This window comes from Monopterus albus, unplaced genomic scaffold (genome assembly GCF_001952655.1).
Source record: "Monopterus albus unplaced genomic scaffold, M_albus_1.0 scaffold132.1, whole genome shotgun sequence".
Classification (NCBI taxonomy): domain Eukaryota; kingdom Metazoa; phylum Chordata; class Actinopteri; order Synbranchiformes; family Synbranchidae; genus Monopterus; species Monopterus albus.
The window spans coordinates 1070285-1090651 of record NW_018128012.1 but is presented as its reverse complement, the minus strand read 5'-3'; the positions used below and the strand labels follow the sequence as shown (position 1 = coordinate 1090651).

The window sequence follows — 20367 nt, the reverse complement described above, 5'->3', positions numbered from 1 at the left end:
AAAGTGTGTGCTGATCAGCTGGCCCCCATCTTCACACTCATCTTCAACAGGTCCCTGGAGCTGTGTGAAGTCCCCTCCTGTTTCAAACGCTCCACCATCATCACAGTCCCCAAGAAAACCTCCATTAGTGGACTGAATGACTACAGACATGTCACCCTGACATCTGTAGTCATGAAGTCCTTTGAAAGACTGGTGTTGGCCCACCTGAAGGACACCGTAGACCCCCTGCAGTTCACCTACTGGGCAACCCGGACATCCTATACAGCTTATTACAACATTCTTCTTAAATTCCAAAAGTAATTCAACAGTCACACATTCGAGTAGATTATCTACTACCCTAGACATTTTGTCTACCTTCTTGTAACAAAGGTTCTTATCTATGTACAAGGCCACACCACCTCCCATCTTATTCTCTCTGTTTGTGCATACCAAGTTATAGCCTTCGAGGTCAAAATCCATTCCTCTTACAGTGTTTATCCAAGTCTCAGATATTGCAATTATATTAAAAGAATGTTGTAGACTACTAAGGTAATGTTTTATACTCTGAAAGTTTGCATATAAACTTCTGCCATTAAAATGAATTAATGATAGCTTGTTCTCAGTCTTGACATTGCTGTTAAACTGCTCATCCGTGTAATACTTGCAGATTTTTTCAGAGTTCTTATAAAAATGTATATATTTATTAGTGATTATGAGATACAACCAACTGCAGCTACTACTAAGGAGGGCTGCAGTCCCGACAGCAACCCCCCACCCACCCAACTCACACTAGTGCAGAAAGCCAATTTAATTGGCCAAATATCAGCATGCAATTGAAACACAGCAATCAACTGCTAGCAACATTAGCATTGTACAGCACTCTCAGGAATTCAGACTGTGGCGACTAGCACAGGAACCTCATTTTTCCATGACAATGTGAATACCTGTTAATTATGCTTTATATATGTATATGTATGTAAAATTTTTTGTGTGAACGCACCCATACTCTTTTGGGAGGACCTGTACACCTCACGGGTCAAAAGGAGGGCGGAGAGGATCACTGCTGACCCCTCACACCCGGGATACAACCTGTTTGAACTCCTCCCCTCTGGACGGCGTTACAGGTCACTGTGCACTAAGACAACCAGGCACAGGGACAGGTTCTTCCCCCTGGCCATCACTCTGATGAACACTTGACCAACGACAGTATGACTGGACAATAACCCTCAGTGCAATACCTGCAAATATACCTTGTACAGATTATACAGACTCGTACAGGTCTCTAGTTTTAAGTACTCTATTTTTATTCCTATTTATCTCATTTCACAATGAGCATTCCTTTGTCTGTCTGCATCGTTTACTGCCTGTTTATACTCCATAGTTTGCTGCTTGTTAACGCTGCTTATTTTGTTATATTACACAGCCTTATGTTGGTTTACTGTTTACTTGCCCCTTGCATGGGGATATGCACATGCACATTGAGAGCTGATGTACCAGAGTCAAGTTCCTTGTGTGTCTGACATGCCTGGCCAATAAAGAAGATTCTGATAAAGCAGATTGTAAAGTTTGTGCCATGCTTGTTCAACAGCTGTTTGATAAACTGCTTATACAGTCTCTGTTACTGGCTGATTGTTGCACTATGGAGTGATCCTTCCTCTGTCTCATCTCTGCTCAGCTGAGTGTGTGTGAGAGGGTTGCAGTCCCTCCTCTAAATAGAGGCCGACAGAGTGAAAATACAGTGGAAAAACAAAGTAGGACAGTCTGCGTCAACCCAGGGGGTTATGTGGGGTGAAGTACCTAGTATATTAGGTTCCTACAGTGGAAACACAGCATGACTCCACTACCTTTGGGCATCTGAATCTTAACTTGTAGAAACCCCAGAGTGTAGTGTTAAAATCTGCACAGTAGTCAGAGAGCACAAATATGGTCCTCACATCCGTAGTGGCATGAGAAATACAGTAGATCATGTTGCATATTGGAGAAAACTGGTGTAGTATAAAATGCATAGTGAGAGTAGTTATATTTACTGTAAAATGGCACTTCCCAAGCACAGCGCCCATACAGGAACTGTTATTTGGTTCTGTTCGCACAACCCTATGTCTGTGTGCATGTGATGTGGAAGGGCTCGAGTTTCTTCACCTCATACTTGTATTTTTTATCAGTGAGATTAAGAAGGGCAGTGTTGCTGTAGAGCATCAGTCTGTAGCCGGTTTGTTCAGCCTTTTCTGATCTGTGAGCTCACCGCTAGGTCTCTAGCTTCACAGGACTGTGTGCATGTGTCAAGTTAGAAGTCAGACTTGAATATGCTGTAGTAAGTTTAGATATTTGTGACCCTGTCTGCCTATTAAGTGACTCTACACGGGATCCCAACCCGAAAGATGAGAAACCCTGTTATATACTGTAGCCACAATATTTTTTATGAAAAGTAAAATAAATCCAAACTTCCTCTTGTTCAGTCCAAGACTAAAGCAACAATAACCTTCTCCACTGTTTCTTTCTGTTCAGGTCAGCTGACGATGATTGTGGGGCAGGTGGGTTGTGGGAAATCTTCGTTGCTGCTGGCTATGCTTGGTGAGATGCAGACCATTGAAGGAAGAGTCTGCTGGAGCAAGTAAGATGCCACAACCACACTCTATAGCAGACACTGTCACACTATAAAGATCATATACAACTTCTTTTTTGGTGTTGTTTAGGGCCCCAAAACTAGTTATGAGCCTGTTGATAATACTTCAGAATTGCTACGTCTGTAGCTGTATTAATGCTAATTAACCCTTATTATATGATACAGTCCACAGCCCATATTTTTAAAATATGTGGATTACGTCTTCTTCTGTTCAGTATTCCATCAATCATCTTTTTATGCCTTTCTGTTTTCTTTCTTTCAAATGCTAGTATTAAAGTGTGTCCAGTTCCCTGCGAACTAAAACATTAGTTTTTATTCTATTATTTTACCAAGCAGTAAAAGACTGTATGTGCAGTAAAACCTTCACGAGCACAGAGTCCGTGGGAGTAATTCAATGAAATACCTTGTATTTCTGTTGAAGCAATGCTCTTATAGGCCGTTTTTTTTTTTGAGATGTGGTTATAACTGAGTTTACCAACAGGTTTTAGCTTTTCCCCTCAGTTAACCACAGCACATGTTCTTACCGTGCTTTGGATGTGTAGCTTGCATTGCTAACGATTCCTCATTGCAGTGTTTTCCCGGCGTATTTTTGTCAGTTTCCTAGTCCCGTTCAGGTGGATGCATGTAACAGAAACAGTCAGTAAAGCACTTTAACAGAGATGGGTAAGCAAACAGGACTTGCATAACATTAGACTGAGCACATTGCTGCTTGGCACACCAAGATGAGAAGAAGAAGACAACAGACTACTGGATCGGGCTACTTTCTGTTGAAATGTACACTTCCATCCATCCATCCTTTGGGCGAGAGGCGTGGTCCACTTTGGACAGGTCGCCAGTTTATCACAGGGCTGACATGTAGACAAACAACCACACACACCCACACTCACTCCTATGGGAAATTTGGAATCAGCAGTCAACCTAAGCTGCATGTCTTTGGACTGTGGGATGTAGCTGGAGTACCCGGAGAGAACCCACGCAAATGTTGCTTTCTTCTTAACGCCGGCTTCAGCTGCATTTTTATCTTACAGGAAGTCTGAACTTAAACTAAACAAATCACAGACTGAAGATGCACATCACTATAATAATAGGATCTGGGGCCACCAGGGCTGCACACTATCCTTTGCTGTCTGTCTGTGTGTGTGAGCACAGCTGTGCCTCTCTTCATGTGACTGTATGTGTCTGGTTTCTGTTTCTTTACTGCCTGCCTTCTTGCCATATCAGGCTGCCTGATTGTGAGATGGTCCACGAGGGGAACATAAGGTACTTTCTCTCTGATCTGCTCTTTTGTAAACACAATTATTTGCACAGACCATAAACATTCACACAAACCTTTTATACATTTAGCTAAACTACCTTATTCAAAGTGGTTCATATTAAGTGTAACTATCTTAAACCAGAAGTTAAGTTCACCTGTGGCTCTGGATGACTACTGCTCAGTTTAGTTCATTTTCAGAGCCTTTAAAAACTGATGATGAGCTCCAAGGTTGTCGTTTGCTACTCCTCCTGTGCTGATGTCAGATAACATGTTCCTGTGTTCTCTAGAAATACTTTTATCTGTTGTGAGTAAAAGATATTACAGAAGTCAGGAACACACACACAGGGGTTCAAACAAGTTCTGACATATTGACCTGGAGATCAGTGTCGCCAGCAAGTGATGACAACATAGACGTCACATTTACCATACAGACGTGGACAAAATTGTTGGTACCCTTCTGTTAAACAAAGAGAAACTCACAGTGGCCATTGAAATAATGTGAAACTGACAAAAGTAATAATAAATAAAAATTTACTGAAAATTAACTAATGAAATCTATAATGTATCTATAATATTATTTGGGTGTAACATGTAAGTACAGTATCAGTAATAACATCAGTGCCAGATTGAGCCTTGTTTGGGCCACATTTGGACAGTGTAGCCTTCAAGTTCATGCTAAAGAGGTTCACTGACGACACCAGAGAGTTATGGCACCTAAGTAATTCATGTCATGTGTCTGTTTTCTGAAACACTGCTACAGTATTTGTTCGGTCTGACATTTGGCATGATTTCCCAGGGCAACATTAATACATACACCCTTGTGCTCTTAAAATATGAGACACCATTGTTGAAGAAGCCATAAAACCTAGTTATTACAGACACACAATGAATGCATCTCTTACATGGCTCTTCTTTTCTGGGTGGGAAGGTTAATTCAGTTAACAGTTGGCAGGCTAACATCAAAACACATCTGTCTGTTCCAGCTCTCTGCTTTTCTTTACGCCTTTATTTTCTTTTTCCATGTTTTCTGTTTTTTTGTTTTGTTTTGTTTTGCTTTTCCCCAGCTGAAAAACTTGTTGCTCTTCTCTCCTTGTCCTTTTGCCTTATTCGGTTGTATGTTCATATATCCGCTCATACACCAGTATACACTCAGTCGATTGCACTAGGTTCTAACTCACTGACATGACTTTGACAGTTGGTCAGAGACAGAGGAGACCGGCGAAGACATCAGGAGGTATATGTTCTTCTTCCTGTTTCAGATCTGAAGTGACCCTTTGACCCCTGTTTTGTGCTCATCTGTTCTAACCCCAGTTTTCACTTGCCTCCCTCAGAAGAAAGTACTGGTTTCCACCACAGAGAAAAGTTCTTTTGCAGAAATTCAGGCTGTGTTTATCATGGACACATACATATAGTGTTTAAAGGGAGAGGTGACAGTGGTGCGGCCCCCCCCCATCGTGTATGCATGTAGCAGCCCGTGGCCCTCGGGTCCAAACAAAATTTCGCTGTACATGTCACAATGACAATAAATAAAGCTTCTTTAAAGATGCAGTGCATCTGGCCTCAGCTTGAATTTATTTTTCACAGTGCATTATACTGTCTTAATCTTCTTTTAACCTTTTTATAGATTTATTTTGATTTAATAAAGGAATATAAAAAGTCACTCACCAGCCACTTTATTAGGTACACCTGTGCAGTCATATGCAATTCAATGCAACACTTCTGCCTTAACATCTGTGTTTATGAAGCTCAGAATATTTCAGTTTTTGGTGATTCTGTCATAAATGTATCAGTTCAGTTATATGTTTTTCATGGAGGTTGTAGTTAAAGATGTTGTTGTACTGGACTACATTATATTTAGAGGTGTTCCTAATATTCTGACTCTCTCATGTATGTAGTTGGGGAGGGCAAAAATACACACACACACAAATTTAAACAACTGTTAAAATACATTTCCAAAGAGGAGGGAAGTAAAATAATAAATGGGATGTTTATAGAATATGTCTGAAAATGCATGAAAAGATGTTGTATGCGCTTTTCTTTTCTGTTTCACACTCATTTGTTCACTGACAAACTCTATAGTTGGAGCAGTTTTAGTGTGGTGGCTTTGTAAGCAAGACAGTCTTCCAAGTCTAGGATCTATCATTCAGAATTCTGCCGGCCACATCAGCGTCATGTTTGATATGTATGTGTTCAGGAACAACTGCGTCAGCCTTCACTGTGTACTATCTTCTGCTCAGCTTGTTTCTCCTCCTCATTGGTTTTGTGCCATGTGATCCTGAACTGGTTTGTGCTTTTAATACTGGGAATCATTGCCCAAACTCAGACATGCTCTGCTAATATATATTTTTTATTTATCAGTATCACTGATAAATAAGTATCAGTGTCACTGTCTGTGATATTTGGGACACCAGCATACAGTATGTGCATGTTTTTCGTACACTGTAAACTGTGCTGTATGTTTGTATTGGTTCATGTGAACAAGATGCCCCCTGTCAGAAGGAAAATTATGATGAATAAAATTTTGCTGAATTTAAAGTATAGATTGTAACAAAACAGATCATATATGCTTCTGCTCCACATATAATATGGTTTAATTTGAGTCCTGCAGTGAAAGCATCAGAGCAATGAAAAAGGAAACCATGAAACATAGGAGCAGATACTGTACCAGCTGTAATAAGCAGCAAAACCCAATGTGTGTACATGTAACAAATACAAGTATATGAGATGTATACAGTTGTATTACTGTATATTTCTTATTTAAGTGGCGGAGGATCAGATATAAACAAGTCTGAATTAAAAGGGAATGTCATTATGTCATAGTTGTCATTGTTGGTGTTTTCATTTGTTTGTGTTGCTGTAGCTGGTGTTAGTGTTGATTCTGTTCTTGCCATTGGTGATGACCTGCAGATCATTTTTACCTAATCCATGACCCATAGTTGTCTCTCATATTGGACAGAGTATTTTTCTTGTTGTGTGGTGTTTGGCACAGTGCTCCCTCTTTTCCTTTTTGTGTTTGGGTGCCACATTCATAAAGCTGGTCAGAACAGGAGTACTGATCTGATGCTAGCTTTTCTCCTGATTCAGGACAAAAGCTTTTTAGCTGAAACTGGAATTAGATTTGTAAAAAAAAGCCTGGCTTATGAAGTATTTAGAACTGAAGGTTACTGGTAGAAATGCTGAAACATAAAGATCTGTTGTGCTGACCTGCATAAAAGCACACAGATACTGCAAATACAAAATGTTAACAATAGTACAGGCTAACTCCACATACTATATGTGATGGTAGACAGCGTTTCTTGTTATCCTGATTAAAACTTATTAGGCATTATAAAAAATATGATCATGCTAATTATATAATTTGGTTAAACACCTTGTCACATAAAGGATGAATTGTGTACAAAAATAATTAAGCTGATTCTCACAGATTAGCCAAAAAGATGGGATTGGTCTAAGTCTTTTAAAATATGCCTATAAGGAATCAACGGTAATGTTCGTGAAACTGATCAGTGACACTGGCTCAGTACTCCTTCTCTTTGAAGCTTTATGAATATAGGGCTTGGACTCATTCTTACCTGATATCTGCTTTTCTCTGTTTCCCATGATGCACCCAGCAAGAACAGGAACTCTGTGGCCTATGCTGCTCAGAAGTCCTGGCTGCTCAACGCTACAGTGGAGGATAACATCACCTTTGGCGGCCACTTCAGTAAGCAGAGGTAAACCCCCAGTTTCCGGAGTGCTTTTGAGTTCATCTTTTGCTGTTTGGCATTAGGGCTGATGAACAACTAGCATGCAAACACCTGGTGCTGTTAGGTGGATGTTGCAGATCTTTTCTAACATGAAGTTCATCTGTGATAACGCTGGTTGTTTTATGTTTCTAAGGTACAAAGCGGTGATTGATGCTTGCTCCCTACAGCCAGACATCGACCTGCTGCCTTTTGGAGACCAAACGGAGATAGGAGAGAGGGTATGTTTGGTTTTTTGCTCAAAAATATTCATGATGATTTATCATTGCAGCATGGCTAATGAATAAAGTGAGGTGCATAGTATGTCAGATTACATTTCAGATGTTAACACTGAACATATTTGCATTGTTTTTGTGTACTTGTTGTGTGGTTCAGGGTATCAACCTGAGTGGCGGACAGAGACAGAGAATCTGTGTGGCCAGAGCCCTCTACCAGAACACTAACATTGTCTTCTTGGTGAGCTAAACCTCATAAAAATGTACATATACTGGAGTTTTTTTCCTTTACTGGGTTAGTTTCAGCCATGTCTTATGATTGATTGTATGGTAGGACATAGTATATGTTGGCCTCAGGAATGAGGAGGTGTCTGGGTCTTATTCATGTCTCTCTCCGCTGTGCCGTCATGTGTTTATCTTTCTGAGTAGTCGCAGGCTTTAATTGGTTATCAAGCTTACATTCCACCTTAAAAGCTATCACTGGCATTCTTTTATACATTCATCACACTTTGTAATGTCTGGTAAAAATGTGTCACTTGTAAAACCATGATGTTTAATGATTAGGTAATGTTACATTGTTTTACTGTGCAAGTGCAGCTGCTTGTGCGTTTCATATCTGATCTTAGGACCAGAGTATATACAGTAAGTCACATACAGTCACTGTGAAATAAATGAAATAATCTGTTTAGACAATTACACACTTGCCAACCTAGTAAGACAGACACTGATGGAGCAAAACAGATTTGCGATATTTGGCAGACACTGTTGTTCAGAACTTTTCACAGTGTTTGTGAATAACTCTACCATTGGATACCATTCTCAGCCAACACGAGAGGCGGGGGCCACCCTGGACAGGGCGCCAGTCTATCACGGGGGTGACATGCAGACAAACCACACAAACTCACACTTACTCCTACGGGCCATTTAGAGTCTCCAGTCAACCCAAGATGCATGTCTTTGGACTGTTGGAGGAAGCTGGAGTACCTGGAGAGAACCCACGCAGGGACAGGGAGAACATGCAAACTCCACACAGAAAGACCCCGGGTCGGCCGGGGCTCTAACCTGGAGCCTTCTGGCTGTGAGGCGACAGTGCTAATCACTGCTCTGTTGTGCACCTGCCTCATTTCATGTTTTCTTTAAATCTCTTGATATCTCACAGGACGACCCGTTCTCAGCCTTGGACATCCACCTCAGTGATCACCTGATGCAGGAAGGAATCCTCAAGTTCCTGCAGGATGATAAACGCACTGTGGTCCTGGTCACCCATAAACTGCAGTACCTCATACATGCTGACTGGGTAGGACTACTAAACTGATATAACAAAACCCTAAGTATCTTGTATATACAGTACATTAGTCATGCCTAATTTTCCTATTCTATGCTTAAAAGATGACTTTAACATGTTTTTACTGAACTTCTTCACAAAGGACATCACTGTAGTTGGCTTGTGTCATGTCATTTTAATTCCAATTGTAACATTTAGGTTCTGGCTTAGATTTTTAGGCATCACTGTAATAAGTTGTGATTGTTGTGTATTTTTCACCTTCCTTACACAGAAGAGCTAGTTTAGCTTCCATTGTTAGCATCATAGCAGTCTATCCCATGTTATTTTAATGTTTTCTGTATGTTGTGTCCAGATCATAGCGATGAAGGACGGCTCTGTACTGAGGGAAGGAACTCTGAAGGACATTCAGACTCATGATATTGAGCTTTATGATCACTGGAAAACCCTGATGAACCGACAAGACCAGGATCTGGAGAAGGTAGTGTGACATGGTGTTGGATATAAACACCAGAAGTCTAAATGAACGTACAATATGTGACCTTGAATGACTTTGTAACCACACAGTGCTGATCTGCTTGGCTCAGTTCAGTTTCTACTCTGTTCCTGATCTAATGTGTTTATAATCCACTGTGTCTCCTTATGTAGGACGTACAGCAGGACAGTCAAACAACACTAGAGAGGAAAACTCTGAGGAGAGCTTTCTATTCCAGAGATGCCAAGAACCTAATAGATGATGAGGATGAAGGTAAGGGATTTCCTAAACTCATTGTCTGTGGCAAATTTCTGATCTTGCTCTTTAATTGTTGTCTTAAGTCATCAGTGGTTCCCTCTCAGATGCAACAAAAACATGATCACATGTAACTGAACGTAGCTGAAAAGCTAAAACTTGAAGTGTAAATGATGGACTTGGAAAAGGTGCCCAAACACAAACTTTTCAGATTTTACATTTTTACATTTGTGGCACTATTTTATCATCTAGCATCTGTTTTATTTGGAATTTAAAGAAAGTATGAAATGGAAACATGTTTGTAATATTGTTTGCTTGAATCACATTGTTGTTAATTTGGTCTTCATCCTGTCAGAGGAAGAAGAGGAGGAGGAAGATGATGACAACTTGTCCACAACCACTAACAGACGATCAAAGATCCCATGGAAGGTAACCTGTGTAAACAGCTGCACACTTCTGTTTGACACTCACACATTTGTCCATCATTCAGTCTGTCACTTTTGAAGTTAGCCAACTAGTAATTAGATTCATAAAGTGTCACAATTTTTGAGCCCAAAGTTATGTCTTAAATTTGTGTGTTGTGTTTGAACACCCATCTAAACTCCTACAGAGAAAATAAGTTTAAAGTTGATCTTTACACTTGTGGAGACCTAAGTTGCACCAGTAATAATCACAACCTGGTTTATCAGCGGTTAGTTTTCTACAGCGTTACTAGTGACATCTGCATCGCTCCTTCACCTCCTCAGGTGTGCTGGTGTTACCTGTCCTCTGGTGGTTTTTTTATGGTCTTCCTGGTGGTGTCCTCTAACCTCCTCAAACACTCTGTTATTGTTGCCATTGACTACTGGCTGGCTCTGTGGACATCCTCCCAAACCAGTAAGAGTGGAGCCAGCCTGCCTCAGAGTCTCAGGAGCAACACCACCCTCCCCACCCCTGGCACTCTGGAGATGGAGGTACACTGTGACTTCATGGGGTTTTTCTGTTGTTACTTTGAAGGTTGATTCTCATGTAGCAAAATAAAACTATTATAACAGTGAAAAAGATGAGAAATCATTAAAAAGAACTCTAAAAGGGAACTGGAAATGCAGTGTTATAGTCATTACATTATGGGGGTGTGTAAGGGGTTCACCAAATACCATAGACATACAGTATATTAACCACACACGAGAGACATTGACTCCGTTTAGACTTGGCTTTAAAATGCGTTCTGGGCGATCAGATCACGAGTGGACGGTGCTAAATACGAGTGTCAACAACCATCGAGACAGATTTTGATCCAGTCCCTGAAGCCAAGGTGGTCCGGGACACATTTTTGATCCAGTCCCTGAAGCCAAGGTGACTTAACCACAGTGTAGTGTAAATGCTAATGCGTCCTGATGCATCCCTAATAGGGACATTTGAGGAAAAACATCATCGATGCAGGATGTGGTGATTGTTTTAGTGACAGTGTGCCAACGCTCAGTAAAAGAAAAAATGGAGAGAAACGCGATATAAATTCATTAATGGAAGTTTTCTTAGTATATTTATGTACAAATCTGATGCTTTTCTACTTCTACTTTGGTAGAATAAGCAGTATAGATAACGAATGGATAACACATGAAAAGGGTACAGTTAGTGTATACAGCTGTAACACATTGTACAATAAAATGTCAGAAAGTAATTACTGTTAATAATGTTGATTGTGTTTATACACTGTGCGCCTGTGTTTGACCCACAGCAGGACTCCTACTACCTGCCGGTATTTATCATCCTCTGTGCGGCTGGAATCATTTTATGCCTCTTCACCTCTCTCAGTGTGGAGTTTCTGGGTCTGTCTGCAGCCATCAACCTGCACCACAACCTACTCAACAAGATCATCCACGCTCCCCTCAGGTACACAGACTCACACTAGTCTGTAAAGGAGCTGCTCACTCAGCGCTGGCCTGCTGTAGCTTTAATTGTAGTTGTTTGACAGCACCACAAAAGGTACAAATTGAAGAAGGTTTAAAGACTTGTACAACGTAGAAGTTGTGTATGTTAGTTAAACTTTTGGGCTATTTATTGTACCTATGTGTTCACTTGTGTGTGTTAGTATTAGTTTGTGATAGTCTGATTGGCTCAGTAGCTATGTTATGTACGGTACAGTGTCTACACAGTGGGGATGAGGTAAAATTATTAGCATAGGTAGACTTGGCTTTAGAAATGATGAACAACAGGAAAGTAGAGCTTCACAAATATGTCTTGGCTCCAAGAAAGCACTTGTGAGTTTCCTCTAAGCGTTTACATTCCATTTTGTTCATCGATCGTCTTTGTGCCTGCTCTGTTTTATCTGTTGCTTTTTCCGGTTCAGTAAATAACCACAGTGAACTAAGTACAACAAAAGCTACATCACTGATCTTTCTCCGTCTTTCTCCCCTTCTGGAGGCAAGGTCAGACAGTGGGGTTACATCACCTTTGTCTAAATGGAAGTACCCCACGTGTGCTTTATGTATTTTCTGATGCATTTATGACCTCCCTCAGGTTCTTTGACATCACTCCCCTGGGACAAATCCTCAACAGATTCTCAGCTGATACTAACATCATTGACCAGGTAAAGGATGAATGAAGGATCATTTACGTTACGGACTAGAGAACCGTGACGTGGTACAGAAACTGACCTATTGTTTTTATATTTTTGTGTTTTGGTACACTAAAGGAACATGAATGGGGCCTCACTTCATTGTCTCTCTTTCTCTTAGCATATCCCTTCCACGCTGGAGTCTCTGACGAGATCCACGTTGCTGTGTTTGTCAGCCATTGGGGTCATATCCTCCATCACTCCTACTTTTCTGATTACCCTGGTTCCCCTGGGGGTGGTCTTCTACTTCATTCAGAAGTATTTCCGGGTGGCCTCTAAGTGAGTCTGCAGTGTATTTGTTGCAGATAGGCTGCGTTATTTTTGTTTTTTTGTTCTGAAACAAGTCTGGGAATGTGAGCAGTTGAGATGCAGTCATCTTCAGGAAACCTTTTGGACTCGTGTACATTATCGTTGGGTGAAAATTTATTTAAATTCATGAGCTGTTTTCAGAAATTTAGTGTTTTATTCCTCAGTGTTAAATAACAATACAGAAGATTTGAATTGTTACATCATTAACAATATGCAGAATGGAAATAGTGTCACTGTTTCTCTCTCAGGGACCTCCAGGACCTCGATGACTCCACACAGCTGCCTCTGCTCTGCCACTTCTCTGAGACCGCCGAAGGCCTCACTACTATAAGAGCATTCAGGTACAAGTAGGGATGAGTCAGAGCCAGTAGCGGTAACGGACTCTTGCTTACATGTGTTACTGCTACTGTAGTGACAGGAGTATTACTTCTAACTGTAGTTATATTGCTAGAAGCAGCAGCAGTATCGTCTTGTACCCCCGTCTTCACCCTATTTCCCGTCGTCAGTTTAATCCAACATTGAATAACTCTCATGCTGTTTTCTCCTCTCTTCCCTGAGGACTTCTTCTTCCTCACACACATAAATATACAAACCCTGAAACACACATCATGCACACACACACAGTGAATCTAGTGCTGAGACAGATTCTTGGCAGTCATGGGATGGTTCCCATTGCCATTAATGGTGGTCTCCTTCCAAAACAAGTCTGATTTAGATGGCGGTGATTTACTACTGGGGCAGCGTGGTGTTAGCAAGAAGGTTCTGGGTTCGAGCCCCGGCCAACCCAGGGTCTTTCTGTGTGGAGTCTGCATGTTCTCCCTGTGCCTGTGTGGGTTCTCTCTGGGTGCTCCGGCTTCCCCCCACAGTCCAAAGACAGGCAGGTTGATTGGCGACTCTAAATTGCCCGTAGGAGTTGAGTGTGAGTGTGTGTGGTTGTGTGTCTGTTAAGTGGCAACCTGTCCAGTGTCGACCCCGCCTCTCACCCATTGTCAGCTGGGATTGGCTCCAGGCCCCACTACCCTTTTAAGGATAAGTGGTATAGATAATGGATGGATGATTTACTACTGAACACAGATGATGACGGCAGCAAACAAAGTATTACGTTGGAGAGATTTATAGAAGAATAGAAGTGATGTGTTGTATGTATATGTGTTTCAGACACGAGGCTCGTTTTAAACTGCGAATGCTGGAGCTGACGGACACCAATAACACCGCCTACCTGTTTCTGTCTACTGCCAACCGCTGGCTGGAGCTCCGAACGGTGAGGAGCAAGTTTGTGAATATTGTCTTATCGAATCGAATCAAATCTAATCAAACCCCTTTATTGCTATTGTAAAGTTACCATGAGATTTATGTTAGCAACTACTACAATGTATAAAATATATATAATATATAAATAAGTTATAATAAAAGAAATAATAAATAAAACGTACAATAAAACATTTAAACAAGTAGATCAATTTTTAGTAAAATCCTTTCTATCCAATCTGATTAATATTTATTGTGTGTGTGTGTGTGTGTGTGTATATATATTTTTTACATAATGATTTTTAAGGAACTTTTTTGAGGCACATAAGAAGGTTGCTAGTATTTTAATTTCATGCACTGCATCAGTAAAACACCTTTAAACTATTTTGTGGAGCAAACAATTCAATATTTATGAATTTAGCTTTTTATAACCACAACTAGTTATTTTAATTGTGATGACCATCTACCAGACAGCCTGACACTAACAGTGTGAACTTCATTGATAAGTGACAAATAGAATAACTAAGTTCTCACCAGATTGAAAATGTTTTTCCTGTGGCAACATCTGTATTATCAAAGAGGCTGAAGATCGTAAACATCACCTGGAATGTGAATGACAGGTTTGATAAGGGGTTCATTTGGAACCAGATCCAAAGTAGAACCAGCTACGGGAACCATACATGACTGGTTACTGGTTTTCTCACAGATACAGTTCTAACATTGTATACAGTAAATCACTGCATAATTTGGATGGGCAAGATATATATTGACATCATCACAAGAGTTCTCTGTTTTTAACCACAAAATTAGACGTGTTAAATTAATGGAAATATGTTTTACTGTGACGTATAAAAGGGTACAGGGTTTATCTGATGCATCACTCCTGCTGTATTATGATGAGTTACAGCTCCCCTTGTTTGACATGTTTACCGCATGTTGGAAAACGGGATAAACTTGTAGCTCAAAGTGGACATGTCGACTATGTTCAGTGAGTAAACACTTCTTTTGTTCTCCGTCTCTGTGCAGGACTACCTCGGAGCAGTGCTGGTGTTTGCAGCAGCTGGAGCATCCATATGGTGTTTAGGCTACAGTCTGCCTTCTGAAGGCCTGGTGGGCCTCGGTCTCACCTACGCCCTCACTGTGCGTTTTTTCTGGTCTTATGTTCTCTCACACTGTTTCACTTCCTTTGCAGTCAGTCATTCTGGTCTTATGTTCTCTCACACTGTTGTTTGTCGTGTATCTGCTAAAGTGCCTGGCCTCAATTACTGCAAAAAACTACACTTACATTTCTTTTCTTTTATGTCTCACTAAAGCCGAGCAGGCATTGTACGACTTTTATTGGTCGTATACGATGTGTTAACTCACACTATATGTTTAAATCAGCCCGACTGCACGGTCAGAATCTGCGACTTCACTGCTCACATGGTACATTCACTTAGTTGGGCATGATGTGGGTGCTCACACTGGACACAGAACCCTGGAGCAGGTGTGTTCAGTGACAACCGCTGTAAAGTTGAGGTCAACCAAATGAAAAACAGCATTACCTTAAGCCATTTTACTCACAAGTGCACTGAGCTACCTTTGGACCGTAGATCTGCAACACAGCTGACCAGATTTCTGACATGCCAAAAATCCACCCAAGTGGTCAGGAGGCAGATCGTTAGTCGTTCAGGTCATAAAACAGGCGCCGGAACCCTGCTCATGCTGTACGTCAAACCACAACTGGCTTGACTCTAAAAGTAGTCAGGCACGACTGAATCGGGTCTAAAATCGGTCCAAATCCGTACAGTGTCTGCCTGGCTTAACTGTACCTCTGCTTTGATTCTTCTGCTTGACAGTGGACTTTTGTCCTTTTTTATTCTGCTGTTGCTGTAATATTAAAAACTCAGTTTGATGCTGAGAGCAGATACACTGTGTGACTTAAATCACTTACAGCTGTGTAGGGTTGTAGCACCCTGAGGTTCATCTGGCAGCTGTAGAGCAACATAAACAAGCGGACACGTCAAAATACATAGGTTATGTAATATGGCAGTGCAGCAAGGCCCTTAGGGTTGGTCTTACAGAGGGTATACCTGTCGCATTATTTCAGTTTATATTATTAAGACTGAACCTATTTTAAATCAGCCTGTGGTGGTCAATGTTGATATTGTGGCGGCCCACCACGAATAAATCAGTGTGTGGGAAACACTGTTCTAAATAAATTAGTGTGCTCTCACTTCACTTTACACCAGAGTTGGTCTTTAAATGTTCACATTTATACTCATGGCTTTCTAATAGCAGATTTAAGGTAAATTTAAATAAGGGAATCAACAGGAGCCATCTCATGTTCATTGTGGTTTGCTTGTGTGTCACTGTGCAGGTCACCAACTACCTGAACTGGGTTGTGAGGAACCTGGCAGACCTAGAGGTCCAGATGTCGGCTGTGAAGAAGGTCAACAGCTTCCTCAGCACAGAGTCCGAGAACTACGAGGGGTCTATGGGTAACCGCGTTTTTATTATTGAGCTGCCAAACTTCGTTATCTCTGTCTTTTAAGTTACTTTCACATGTGACTACTCTTAAAGCTAGATGACATCTCAGACAAAGAAAGGTGTAAAGGCAGGTACCAGTACTACACGCCTGCATTTTATTTAATAAGTCACAGCTGGATTGGGGGCAGAGCTTATGTCTGGTGGTGGGCTGTTCCAGTCTTTGAGCCACTACCGCAAAAGCCCAAACCCTACGATGTTTAAATCTGGACCTAGGTACATGTAGAACAAGCTGACACTAAAGGCTGGTTGCTGTCTGAAGCCACTGTAATCAGATGTGCAACCAATCAGCTTTAGGGAACCTGAGTAGCACATTAATAGGAAAACTCTGCTTCTGTTTACGGCAGCCAGGACTTTAACACAGACAGCTGGCGAGCAGTTAGTGGCCTGTTATTTGTTGCAGTGGTCTCTAACCACAGACTGCATTTAGTTTTCTGGTCTAGTGTATTTTAGGAGAGTTAAGAGAGTTAAAGCAGACATGGAGGAGTAAACCCTCCTGTGTTTCTCTCCCTCCAGAAGCCTCTCAGGTGCCCGACAACTGGCCTCAGAGTGGTGAGATAAAGATCCAGGACCTGAGTGTGCGCTATGATTCCACGCTCAAACCGGTGCTCAAACACGTCAACGCTTACATCAAACCAGGCCAGAAGGTAATTAACACGATGCTGTGAGAGGGCAGAGTGGGGCTGCACTGATCGGTGTGTGTGGTACAGTGGCTTAAAAGGACCAATAGTGATCAGTTGTGCTGCTTTTCAAGATTTAATATTTCTTCAGATATTTAGATTAAGGGAAGAAGCTCCCTCAGGAATCCACTGTGCCATGACCAACAGCCAGAGCTGCCATTAAACTAGCAGTAACTAGCAGTACTGTGCTAATACCTCTGCTGAAGTGACTGTAGGTAGCAGGAAATTCACACTGTGCTGCTGGGAAAAAAGGACTTCAGTCACACTGAAGTGACAAAGTGGAGAAATGTCTATAGTGAATGTGAACTTGTCGCCACACCGTGTAGAATTTTGGGTAAACGTGCTATTTTATGAGCTGGTGCTCATTATCCATCATAGAGATATACACTACACACATCTATAAGTTAATTAAAAACAAATTGTTGTTTGTGTTCATAAGGAGCCCAACAGTACATGCAATCTATTAAACAAATAAGCTTGGCAATCTGATGCCCTGACTGATTCTTATGTTTTTGATACAAAATGTGTTGAGTATTAATATTTGATCTCACTTTACTGACTGTGGTAATTCAGAATGGAAAACCTTAGCTGACTGTAGCTGACTCATAGCCGACCTAGAGATCCCGTCGATGAGGGCGATACACTAAAAAATGACCGCTCCCTGTTCTTAGCTCTCAGTGTGGGAGCTAACACTAGCTAGCAGCTGACAGCAGATAACAGAAACACGGCAGATGAATCAATTTCTGTGCTCAAACTGAACACTAAAGTGGACATTTGGATGCAGTTGAAGCATTTGCTACAGTATGCAGCTGTATGGGATAGTATTTATTTTTTGTTAACTTATAGATGCATGTAGTGTACATCAGTGCGGCATGACTACAACTTCACATTCTCTGTATGTGAATAAATGTAACTAGTAGCCTAGTATAAAACAAGAGTAGCTCTCAGCCGTTTTCATTTTATCAGAGTAACTCTCAGAGTAAAAAAGGTTGAAGTCCACTGAGCAAAACACTTCCAGAGTTTGACTGACTTTGTTTACTTAATCCTGTTCATGCCCTATGGGTCATGCAGTAATTCCATGATCTCCCTCTGTTGTTCGCTGTCCTTGGAAAAATGTTGTTTCACCCCAAGTTCATCTTGGCAACTTGTCTGTCTCAGCTGTGCTTTGGGTCATTTTGGTCTTTCAAGGGTTTTTTTTTTTCTTGCAAAGATGAGTCCATCCATCTCAGCACCTTGGAAGTCACTGCTTTCCTAATTCCAACACAGTGGGCTTGATTTTCTACTGAATTAAAAGACTGAGACAAAAGTAAATTCACGGTTGATGCAGTGAAGTATATTTGTCTGTGTCTATATCTCTTTGAGGAACAACACAAGGCACTGCCAGACTTTGTTTTTGTTACTGTACTTTTAGCAAGGTGCCCACTGGTGTCACATCCACATGCCTTCATGTAACCGACACTTGGGGACCATGCTCCATCCACACACAGCGTGTTCCTGCGACTCTTGTTATCACGCAGGCGTCTGATGTCTCACAGCAGTGTCACAGTGAAGCTTACTGACTTGCCTCTCCTCATCCTGTTAGGTGGGAATCTGTGGTCGCACAGGCAGCGGGAAGTCTTCTCTGTCCTTGGCCTTTTTCAACATGGTGGATGTCTTTGACGGTGGGTCTGTCTCCTGTCACACTGTTCACAAACAGAGAGCTCATGCTGTGTTTTTCCACCTCTTTCATCTTTGGTTTCTATTCCTGCCATCTGTCTCGTCCTTTGTCCTGCTGTCTGTCACTGGTTGAGTATGTTTATGTCTCGTTAAAGGGAGAGATTCTCTTGTCTATTTGGGAACATTTCTCTCAGGGTTTTTTCATTGAGTAACTCTCAACCCTAAAAAAAACAACACAACTCTGTCAGTTCCTTGTTGTGACTTTACATTGTTTAAGAATTTTCTCTGATCTACTGACGAGATAAAGAAGATGTACTCTCACATCTTAAAGTGATTTATGAGCTAAAATAATTTTTGACATTGACAGTGGGTGTAATGTCTTCAGGAAGCAGAGAGGCAGTTCAGGAATCTGCAGAACTAACAGTACTGATATGGATGAGACAGAATTATCTTTAGTTTAAATTATGCTGATATAACAATGGATCTAACAATGCTTGTGTTGTTTATTCCTTTTTTTTTTTAACTTGGAACATAATCACCCTGTCAGTTTACAGTTCCTTTCTGAAGTCTAAAGTGCTGATTGTAAACTTTTCAAACTGTATAAATCTACTCCCTCTTAGTTCCTGCACTGATTACAGATGTGGCCCATTCGTCTGTAGGACCCAGAACATTAGTTTTTCATCTATACATTTAGAACCATTAGACTGAAACGTGCTGTAGCCTGATGTTCTTATCCATGTTGTCTCTTCACAAAGGGCTTCAATTATCAAACTCTACAATGATTCAGTCTCACTAAACTGGTCCAAAGGCTGCAAATGCTTTTGATGGGTTTTTTGGTTACTGGAGGTCCCTTTAGGACTCACCATTGTGAATTATATCAGAAAGTAAATTGGCCATCTCTTTCCACTGAGGAGCACACGATTGTATTACACCTCCTGAGTTATAAATCATCAACGTACCAGACGTATTCACAAGTTTATCTTGTTCTGCAGCCTTTTTTTTGCCAGTACAGAAGTAGGAAAGATGTCCTACTAAGGAAAGATGTCCTTCTGTTACTATGCCCCTCAAAGATGGGACAGTTGGCAGGAAAAAACTAAACTGGCTGCGCTCATTCCTTTATCTCGGTTTAAACTGCTTTTATATAGAATCTGCAGTTTAAATGTGAGTGTAACATATGATGGATACTGTGTTAATATGATTTTATTCACATTCATTTTGTGTATATATTATATTGTTTTTATTTGTGTGTTTGTTTTACTCTTTCGAGGGTGTTAATTGTATGTCAGGGCACCATTGAGAATGAGAGCCTGCTCCCAACTGGTCGTTCCCTGAATAAGTAAAGGTGATGACGGTGATAAAGAGCTAAAATTCAGTAGACTCTACTACAGTGATGCCCTAACTTTAGTGCAGGACTCATTAAGGGGTAAAGCAGAGGACGCACAAGAAAAGGCATAGACAATAAGAACTTTTTTTAATGCATCAATTGTTTATTTGTTCTGTAACATTTTACAACATCAAGCCAAAT

The 20367-nt window shown here is 41.0% G+C and overlaps 1 protein-coding gene across 14 annotated transcripts in view; it reads left to right on the top strand.

Annotated features, from left to right (window-relative positions):
* The window catches only part of abcc9 (ATP-binding cassette, sub-family C (CFTR/MRP), member 9), a 65792-nt gene that overhangs the window by 32567 nt on the left and 12858 nt on the right, over nt 1-20367 (top strand). For 8 of the 14 annotated variants that reach the window (XR_002275953.1, XR_002275949.1, XR_002275951.1 and 5 more), the window contains 20 exons: nt 2485-2590; nt 3824-3862; nt 5053-5091; nt 7469-7570; nt 7737-7821; nt 7976-8056; nt 8975-9112; nt 9453-9578; nt 9746-9845; nt 10183-10256; nt 10574-10780; nt 11545-11699; nt 12327-12396; nt 12545-12702; nt 12981-13073; nt 13891-13993; nt 15007-15120; nt 16340-16460; nt 17023-17153; nt 18769-18847. Coding sequence is in view for 3 of the 14 variants with exons in the window: in XM_020613331.1 (XP_020468987.1) it covers nt 2485-2590; nt 3824-3862; nt 5053-5091; nt 7469-7570; nt 7737-7821; nt 7976-8056; nt 8975-9112; nt 9453-9578; nt 9746-9845; nt 10183-10256; nt 10574-10780; nt 11545-11699; nt 12327-12396; nt 12545-12702; nt 12981-13073; nt 13891-13993; nt 15007-15120; nt 16340-16460; nt 17023-17153; nt 18769-18847 (2121 nt within the window). In the remaining 11 variants the exon portion in view is untranslated. The remainder of the gene's footprint in view (nt 1-2484; nt 2591-3823; nt 3863-5052; nt 5092-7468; nt 7571-7736; nt 7822-7975; nt 8057-8974; nt 9113-9452; nt 9579-9745; nt 9846-10182; nt 10257-10573; nt 10781-11544; nt 11700-12326; nt 12397-12544; nt 12703-12980; nt 13074-13890; nt 13994-15006; nt 15121-16339; nt 16461-17022; nt 17154-18768; nt 18848-20367) is intronic. The other 6 variants (XR_002275955.1, XM_020613332.1, XR_002275956.1 and 3 more) reach the window with 4 other exon arrangements.